Source organism: Benincasa hispida, unplaced genomic scaffold, assembly GCF_027475165.1.
Source record: "Benincasa hispida cultivar pf3 unplaced genomic scaffold, pf3_genome.v1.1 HicScf27, whole genome shotgun sequence".
Classification (NCBI taxonomy): domain Eukaryota; kingdom Viridiplantae; phylum Streptophyta; class Magnoliopsida; order Cucurbitales; family Cucurbitaceae; genus Benincasa; species Benincasa hispida.
Window position 1 is genome coordinate 14,769 of NW_028326349.1, and position 10,080 is coordinate 24,848.

General features: G+C 32.0%; 1 protein-coding gene and 1 long non-coding RNA gene across 3 annotated transcripts; one reads left to right on the forward strand and one right to left on the reverse strand.

The window, feature by feature from the left end:
* Positions 1-3,777, forward strand: LOC150030363 (uncharacterized). Of its 2 annotated transcripts, XR_016527053.1 has the most exons (4): positions 1-165; positions 291-366; positions 2,559-2,658; positions 2,734-3,777. It is a non-coding gene; the product is annotated as an uncharacterized LOC150030363 (long non-coding RNA). The 2 variants fall into 2 exon arrangements; XR_016527052.1 differs by lacking the exon at positions 1-165 and having other exon boundaries at positions 199-366.
* A 4,443-nt stretch (positions 3,778-8,220) lies between these two features.
* LOC120067897 (cytochrome P450 714C2-like) lies at positions 8,221-9,147 on the reverse strand. Its single transcript, XM_039019520.2, has 2 exons — positions 8,652-9,147; positions 8,221-8,573 (listed from the first exon to the last, which is right to left on the reverse strand). The coding sequence occupies exons 1-2, from the start codon at positions 8,959-8,961 to the stop codon at positions 8,326-8,328; spliced, it is 558 nt and encodes a 185-aa protein (XP_038875448.1). The 5' UTR covers positions 8,962-9,147; the 3' UTR covers positions 8,221-8,325.
* Between the last annotated feature and the right edge of the window lie 933 nt (positions 9,148-10,080).

Below are 10,080 nucleotides of genomic sequence, written 5' to 3' on the forward strand. Positions count from 1 at the left end.
GGTTGCACCCAATTAGATTCATTAATGACTAATGGCTTCTATTAACTAGATTTCTATGTCTAGTTAAGCAAATCGTATATGATGGGACCTTGGTACCATTAAAACCTAATCACGTTCATGGTCGACTGAATTGTGCGAATGCAAATTGAATAAGAATAAGAAAGTGTAAGTAATACATTCTCTCTCTCAATATCTCTGTCTTTTTCTATTGTTCTCTTCTATTATATCTCTAATTTTGTTCATAGTTTTCAAATTCATCGCTTCATTGTGAAATTATTCCACTTGTACAGCTTCGAATGGAAGCCTCCAATTCTGGATCGAAAATAAATGAAGATTCAAATCAATGGCAACTGGAACCATAAGCAGGTATGTGTAATTAAATTCATACTAAAATTCCTTTAGTTTATTTACCTTTTTCTTTAAGAAAATGCTTTGCCTTTGTTGCTTCTCTTATGGGTATCGTTTGATTTCTATTAAATGCTTTGCCTTTTGAAGTTTTTCGATTGTAAGAACTATTTATATTAAGTTTTTCTTGATATTGCGAGTTTTGCACAAAAAATTAAGACTCATATTATGTTAGTAGGCTGTCGAGTACTTAGTACTAACTTATGAGGGTTAAATAACAAGAATGGACAAAACATCTCATTGTTTTTTCTTCATCTTAAGTTAGACATAAGGGTGACTTAACTTTTAGGTTTAGTCCAAATTTAATTTTTAAAGAATTGAGTGAGTTGAGTCGTTAAAGTTAAAAGTTGAGTGGTTCTACATTTCCTTCCTCTTTATTATCTCTTTTGTTTTTTAAGAAGAGGCTCGAGTATATGGAAGTACATGAAAGAAGTGATTGATATTTGATAATTGTTCTTCTTTATGTGATTCTTTTTAAGATGATCGTGATATTTCTCTTGATCTGTAAGACATAGTAAAAGTGTATTTATTGTTCATATTTCTTTTAGTTTGTTAAAACCATTATGGCTTTACTATGTTCATATATCATCTTTTTTTATAATTTATTTTTACAAAAATAAATTAATTTGTGAACTCATCATTAAAGAATTGGACCAATTTCTTTCTTGATGTTCAAACATGCTATGGATGCTAGACCTTTAAGATAATATAGGAAGGAATTAAGTATAAGGTATATTTCTATTTTAGGGACCCTTGGGCTTGATTGTTGAAGAGTTTGATTTTAAGGAGTAAAAAACTCAAGTTCAAGAGAAAGTTCAAGAGATTAATAAAGAACTCAATTGTTAGAAGGAGTAGTGAACATCTCTTTGAACTTTTAAGCCTCATACTATCATTGTATTGCAAAATTTATGTTATATGTTTTTTATTATTATACTTTATTCATTTAAAAGGAAGATAAACAATTATGGACCATGTGATAAAATATTACTCTTCCATTCTTTGTGCCCTTAGTGTTTCTATTCAAATGTTCACTTTTTACCTTTTCCCACTTTGATTTTTTCATTTTCCTTCCAAATTGATGTCAATCTCTAGCAAAATTTGTTGTTGCTGCTTAAGTTATTCTTATAGACAGAAAATGTCTTTGATTTGTCTCTGTTTAAGGATGAGAACTTGTCATCTTCTTCTTCCTTGCCAAACCTATTGTTGGGTGAAAATTTAACTTTCGAAACAAGAGGGAACTAACCTTTTGGTTGGAGAATTCTACATTAAAAAATTTGGTATTGGAAGCCTCCCTTATGTACTCCAATATTGAGTTTTGGGTTTGGGCTCCAAGGGGTACCCATGTTTTGGAGGGAGTGAGGAGATAGACCATATTCGGACGGTGGCGCCAGCGCGTGTGTGGGACGTCCACTGAACCCACATTGGTTTAATTTTTAATAAAAAAACATTATTATTTTTCTTTTAACTGGAAAAAAAACAAAAACGAGCGAAAGGTCTCCTCCCGTTCGCACGTACATAACATAATGCTCACCAAATTGTTCTATCGCGTCCTTACCGTTCCACGCTTAAGACCTATAAAAGGTGTGCCTTCAGTAGTTTCTCAAAGACTTCATTTTTCCACTTCATTCATTTTTCCTCTCCTCGTCCATTTTAGTTTTCCAAGCAGTGGGTTTAGAAAGGGTTTGTGTTCCGGTCGGTAACGGTGCATTTCTGATCGGGTTTCTTTTGGCTATTTTATCATGGGACGACGTGGAAATTTTCAGATCTACTTGCACACTTGGGCAGAGCCGCGAAACGTCTTAAAGAGAGCGAGCTCCACGACTCAGCCTATAACGAATTTCTATTTTTCAGGTTTTGCTCTTTGCTTGATCTCATACGATGACCGTTTATTGTTCATCGTTCTGAGGTCCTGCCATTTCCAACACCTATGAAAGGAAAAACTCAAAATCTTCCGGTGGGACCTAAAACCCAAAAACATCTTCCTTGGCAAACCTATGAAGAAAGCATAGATTGGATATCCAATCCAACAAATGTGCTTCTAACCAATTGATCATTGCAAACGTTAGTTGCTGATTTGCCTCTTGTTTAAATTTTTTAGGAGGAAATTGAATTAACCTATGAAGCAGAGTGAAATTGAATTATACTGCCTGTAGGAACCTTTACTGTTTCCAATCTGGGCATGTTTGGAGTGGACTGGTTTGATGCTATACTTCCTCCTGGCCAAGTGAATAATGGGAGTTAGGCTACTTATACGTAAGTAAGCAATGGATTTTTTTCTGGTCCCTTTGTTTCTTTGTGCTTTGTGTTGATTATTCCGCACTATGTCAGAGAGCTATCATGGCCGTTGGAGCATCAAAGCCAATTGTTGTCACTGATGCTGATGGCTTTTTTAGCGTGAAAAGTAAAATGGTGGTGAATTCTGTTTCTTCTAACATTTTGTTCCTCTTCTCATATCTATTTATTATGAATGCTAAATTTAAGGTTAGCTACAGTACAGTCTCTAATCTTAAGAATAACTGATTAAACCAATAAACCATCTAAGTCATCTAAACCAATAAGACATCTAAAATATATTGAACTGTATTCATGGATGTTGATCAACACAATGATTCTCAGTATATTCTAAGTCATCTACTTTAAGGGAATTCTTGGTTTAAGTTTTGTGGAGTATTGTTAACAATAGTTTAGCAGAGGAATGGAAAGCGTGGGAATAGACATGCTTGTACTTAAATTTACACAGGAGCTAGTTTTATTTGCTTGAAAATGACATGCAAGTGTTTGGTTGGTAGAAATGAGATCTATTGGTTTAGAAGGAAGATAAACAAAGTTGTGGGAATCTTCTGACATTCAATTTTACCATATTAGTTATGTACAATGATGCCAAAAAGCAATTGAATTTTTAAGGACCATTGCAACTTTAAACTGTGATATGTATAATGCTTGAACATCTCTATAACAACGGAATACAATGAATGTGTCTTAGGCTAGTTTAGATCTTCTATAACAACTAGAGGAACATTGAGATTTAGAAGATTGCATATTGAATGAAACTTGAAGTGATTATTACATGTTGTATTGCTTGTGATGAAAGCCTTTTAATAGCTTTCTTAATTATAGGTTGTATTGCTTATGATGAAACCTTGTAGATTCCAATGTTGATTTCACCTCAAAGAACAACTTCATCACCAAATTTGTTCCTATTGTTTGACTCAAATCAACTCATGACCCCACTTTCACTTCATCAAACTCAAAATTTTCAAGATCTTTATCCATAATCTTGATCCAGTTTGACTCAAATATAGAAGCTCAATTTCATGATGTCAAATCTTGCAAGCTTGTAAATTTTGTATTTTGTGAACTTATATAATTACAAATTATATTTGGTATACTTTTATTGTTGGATAATTTTTTATTTTGTAATGTACAAATTAATTATAAAATTTTAAATATGAAAGGAAGCTATGGTATTTGATGCATTATCAAGTATTTTATGTATGTATTTAGCTAAAAAATAAGCACCTTTAATGTAGATGGATTACGAAATTTCAATGTATAAGTTCGTTATAACATAAAACTAAAGCTATATATATATATAATAGCATTAAGAAAAGGTTATTTTATGTTAAAGATAACATTATAAAAAGTTATTATATGTCAAAGATAGCACGAAAAAAGGTTATTGTAAGGTAAAGATAGCATTAAGAATAAGCTATTATACATTAAAGGTAACCTTAATAACTAAAGCTATAAAATGTTTTCATAGCAAGGCATATATGCTATATCTTCTTACTCTATTATAGCATCTGATATAGCCATGCAAAAATGTTATAAAAAGTTCTTGACTTTTAAACATGGGCTATCAGGACCTTCAAAAAAGGCTATAAAATGTCTATTATAGCTTTTTTTTCGTTAGCTATCATATTCGTTATTTCTTGTAGTGAAAGTGAGTTTAATTCTGCCTCGATTACTTCTTTCCACTGAAGCTAATCTTTTCTGACATTCTTCAACAGATTTTGGTTTAGAATCCTCATTTTCAGACATAATATCAAGAGCAACATTATACGCAAAATTGTTGTCAATAACTACATTAGTTCGATTCCATCTTTTTCCTATCATGACATAGTTTATTGAAATCTCATTGTTATCTTTATGTATTTCACTTTCCTCACTAGTCATGTCGAGATTTCTTTATGGGTATTTACATCCCCAACTAAGTCTTTTTTACTATTAATTATTTTTTGTTTTCGAGGATTTTTATTTTTGGAACCCACTGGTCTACCACGCTTCTGGCATGTTCCAGACTCATTAGTGATAACTTGTTGTGTTAGGATATTAATATTTGTGGAACATTTGCAGCTGGTTAGTTACTTTCTTTGCATCTATAAATGCATCTAGTAATTGATTTGTTATAATTTGCAAATGAATTGTTTTCTGAACTTCAAATTCACATTGATTAGTATGAGGATCTAAATGAGACAATAATGATGCATTCCATGTAATTTATTTTTCCAATTTCTTAATTCCTCCCCCTAATGTTGGAAAATTTATCTCATTAAAATAATACATCACCCGTCAGGGGTTCAAGAGATAATAATCGATGGTGAATCATATCCCATATATATTCCTAACCTCCTTTTAGGACCAATCTTAGTGCGTTGTGGCAGAGCAATTGGAACATATACTGCACATCCAAAAATTTTCATGACCATAAGCTAATTGTAATGATGAGTACTTATGATAAGCTATTGATCTAATGTATATAAGTGACGCTGCATGCAAAATAGCATGTCCCCATATAGATGAAGGAAGTTTAGCTCTCACAAGTGGTTATGCAATTAATTGCAAACATTTTATGAATGATTCTGCTAAACCATTTTGTGTATGAATATGAGCTATAGGATGTTCAACACTTATTCCAATTGGCATATAATAATTATCAAAAGCTTGAGATGTAAATTCACCAACATTATCCAGACGAATGATCTTAATTATATAATCAGAAAATTGTGCACTTAACTTAATTACTTGAGCAAGTAAACTTGCAAATACAAAATTTCGACTTGATAATAGGCACACGTGTAACATCTACTGGATGCATTTATTAATACCATGAAATATTTAAATGGTCTACTTGGTGGGTTAATAGATCCACACATATCACCATGAATCCGTTCTAAAAATGCAGGTGATTCAGTTCCCGGTTTAGCTGGTGATGGTCTAATTATTAATTTGTCTTAAGAGCAAGCATCACATGACAACTCATTAGATTGAAGAATCTTTAAGCTCTTCAATAGGTGTCCAATTGAATTCTCAACAATTCCTCTCATCATTATAGACCCTGGATGATCTAATCTATCATGCCAAATAGCAAATATATCTAAATTCATGAATTTCAGCTTCATTGTTGCATATGTTTCAATTACTCGTATATGAGTATAATACAATTCAGAAGATAAAACAAACAATTTTTCCAATATACATTTTTCATTTGAGATAGTGGAGATAATATATGGATATTCCACATTATTCTTACGATCAGTCCCAATATGATAGCCATTGCAACGTATGTCTTTAAAACTCAGAAGGTTTCTCTTTGATTGACTAGAGAACAATGCATTGTCAATTGTAAATTTTATTCCTCTAGGCAATATAATATTTGCTTTTTCAAAACCTTTGATCAAGTTTGCAGAACCTAATATTATATTTCCTTTTTCTTTCAACATTGTCAATTTGAAAAAATATTTTTTATTTGTAAGTATTATGTTTGTAGTTGCACTGTCTTCCAGACATAGATCTTCTTTGCTCATTTTTTAAATACTCAACATATGAAAATGATCCACGTTTCTTCATTGAAAGAAAATAATTACAATAAAAAAAAAAACAACACTTAAAATATACAAAAGTTACTAAAAATAAATGAAGATAGATAAAAGAAAACAACAACATCAAGTCTAGATATTCTGAAAGTCAAAAGAAACACTTGATGTTCAACCAACTATGTCAATCTTCTCTTCAGAAGAATCAAAGAAGTCCGCCACATCTAAATTTGTCATGTGGGATGGGTCAAATATGTCACTATCCTGGTATGCAAAATTTGTTTCCATATTTTTCTCTTTTTCTTTCAAGGAAGCTTGATAAAGGTCAACTAATTGTCTTGACGTATGAGAAGTACATGACCAATGTCTAATCATTCCGCATTGGAAGCATTTATTTTCAACACTCTTTGAACTCTTATCTTTTGGAGTTTTTCCTTTGTGATCATCATTTTACGTGGTTCATTTGAAGTTTAAATGATTAGAACGACCACCACGAAAATAATAATTATTTCTTCCTCTACAAGAATTATGACCTCAACCACGACCTCAACCACGATTATTAACATTCACAACATTCACTTCAGTGAATGGTGTTGTTCCAGTTGGTCGAGATTCGTGGTTCTTCATCAATAACTCGTTATTTTGTTCGGCCACGAGAAGACATGAAATTAGTTCAGAATATTGTTTAAAACCTTTCTCTCAATATTGCTACTGCAGGAGCATATTCGAGACATGAAATGTAGAAAATGTCTTCTCTAACATATCAATATTAGTAATTTTTTGTCCGCATAACAACAATTTGAACTGATTTTAAATCATGCGGAATTGTAATCACTTATTGATTTAAAATCTTGTAGTTTCAAATGCATCTACTCATAACGGGTTTTAGGAAGAATAACTATCTTTTGATGATAATACCTTTCTTTCAAAAAATTTCACAAGATACAAGGATCTTTTATTATATTATATTCCATTTTTAATCCCTTATGGAGATGATGACAAAGGAAAATCATGGTTTTTGCTTTGTCGTGACTGAATGCCGTATTTCCTTCTTTAATTGTTTCTCCCAAGTTCATAAAATTTAGGTGAATTTCAGCATCTAGCACCCATGACAAATAATTATTGTCATTAATGTCAAGGGCTACGAATTCTAATTTTGTAAGGCCTGTCATGAACACTATTACAAAATATTATATTTATATTAGAAATTTAATGTGTATTAAATATGAAAATAGAATATGGAGAAAATATAATATAATTATATTTATATAATAATAATAAATAAATAAAATATAAAATAAAATAACTAAAATCATAGAATAACTAAAATTAAAAAAATTGGATAATTGAAAATTAATGGAATTTTGAAATGGATTTCTCACCAATGTGCATTATTTTGAGATCCACAAATGCCAATATTTATAGACAAAGTGACAAGTAAGATGCGGACTTACATGAATACCAAACATAAATTATTACAAGGCACATGAACGATATGAAAAATGCTACTCCACATCTAGTAAGACTGAGAGATTTGAACCATGGAACTCTTGATCACTAATACATTCTACATGTTAATTGAATTATAATCATTTTATCACATTGGATTTCAATCTTGTTCCTTATTATCATGGACATTCAATATTGAGTGAATTCTAATGTTAGCTGATTTTGAAACTAAGCTTAAAACCCAAAGACAAATTATGGGCAAAGTTGTTTGGATATAAGCATACTTAAGAGTGACTTTAAAATGGATAAAATCATCTTTATGACTTCAAAATCATTTTGAAACAAGGGCTTTTACTAATTAAAATTCTATTTTCATGAAAACTGTGTTTAAAAAGTATAAAATCAAACATTAAATTGATATTGAACATGATAAAGGTGATTCTAACGATCTCAAAATTCACTCCCAAATGCGCTTTTAACCATTCAAATCGTTTCGATTTTGAAACATATGAAACTAATTTTAAATTATCAAAAACATGTTTGAGAGTAATTTTGACCAAGATAATAGTGATTTTAACTATTTCAAAACCATTCCGAAAAATGCTCCTAAAACTTGTCCAAGTCATACCAAGTTCAAATCAAGCTATTGGAAAATTTACAAGAATTGATATATTACCTTAACTTTATCAAGATATAGTTGAGGAGCAATGATCTTCCTTTGGTGAACCCAAATTGGGCCACTTGAAGCCAAAATCCCCAGGCCCAATAACGGCCCACGATCCTTCGACAAGTGATCAGGCTTCCCCAAACTCAAAGACGTTGACAGACTCATTTCCTTCACCGTCTCCATTTCCGTTATGCACAATATCTGAATCGTCCCGCTTGAATACACAAAGTTCCGCCCTAAAATCCCCAAACAATCAATCAATCAATCAATCAAAATCTGAATGAAGGGTCGAAAGGAATTTCAAAATCGATTACCGTATCGATTCCGCCACAGCTCCAAATGCGGGAAGAGATTCGAAGTCCAATTATGTGTTATCGAATCGTCTTCTGTGTTCTTCGTCTGTGAAGTCAGGGCTCGGATGTTCTTGATTTCAGAGAGGTTTCCGAAGAGAGAAGAAGAAGGTGAGGGACCGTCGATTCCTTGTTTACGGAGCTTCGATCTTAGTCTTTCCGGTTTCCATAACAATGATTCAAACAGATGAAGAGAAATTAAGAAGAGAAGAAGCGCAGTCGGAGAGAGTACCATCACCGCCATTGTTGATCCTGCTCCGAGCTCTGATTCCATATCGATTCTGATATTGCTCTCTTTCACTCGATTGTTACTTTGAATTTTGATTTAGTATTATATTATAAATATGTGCTTGGCTGATGGATTTCACTCTTTTTTAATGCCACGTAACTCTTAGAAATAGTTGAGGCTGAAATTCAACATTTTTTTTCTTTTTTTTTAAAGGAGAGATCCGCTGCATGAAGTTCGGATGGATGTTTTTGTGTTTTTGTATTTATTATTGAAAGAAAACAAACAACGTACTAAAGAAATTAGAAAGTAGAATGACATAATTGTAAAGGATGTAAACCAAGTCAGATCCTTCGGCAATGGTCAAAATGGTTAAATTGTGTAATTTGCTTTTTGTCCAAATCATTCATTTAATGCCATGTGTATATAGCATTATTATTTGGGTAATAATTAGGTTGTACCTAATCATGTGCAACCCTTTTTTATACCCAAAGAAAAAATATTAAATAAAATAAAAAAGATTATTTATCATGTGTCATAATTTTATTGGGTAATCTCTTGAGATAGATCAAGATAGGTGCCACCAAAAGAGCACCCAAGTTTTTTTTATTTATTTTTTATTTATTTTGTTCTTTTAAAAATTCTTGTAGAAATAGTACACTATTGCTACGGTAATGATACTGAGAGAAAATTATCACAAATTCCTCTTTTGTTGAGACGACAACTTTTATCTTCCTTTTCTTGGTTTTTTTAAACATATCGATATATCTTTTACTACCTTTTTATTAGTACCAGAGTTATGGCCAGTGCCTCCTTTGCTACAAATGTGAATGGTTAATTCAACAACCTCACCTTCTATAGCCATTCGTTGATTAACTCTTGAACTAGATTACAATCATTAAGTTAGATAGAAACAACTTTTTGTTATGGAAAAACTTGGCTTTCCCCATCATAAGGAGCTATCACTTAGGGGGGCACTTTGACTAGAGAAAAGGCTTGTCACCCAAATTCGTCCAACTGATCAGCCTAGAAACGCAAACCTCTATGCAAGGTGCAACACAACAAGTTGCTGCTTTTGAAACCACTACTTTAGAGGCTTCGAGCTCCACCACGAGTTCACCCGTTACAATAAATGCTCAGTATGATTCTTGGTTTACTAATGATCAA

What these genes read in the sequence shown, in the direction of transcription:
- LOC120067897 (XM_039019520.2), bottom strand. Translation starts at nt 8,961, where the DNA reads ATGGAATCAGAGCTCGGAGCAGGATCAACAATGGCGGTGATGGTACTC. An exon ending in GCTGTGGCGGAATCGATACG is followed by an intron (nt 8,574 to 8,651) that starts GTAATCGATTTT and finishes TGGGGATTTTAG; the next exon opens with GGCGGAACTTTGTGTATTCA.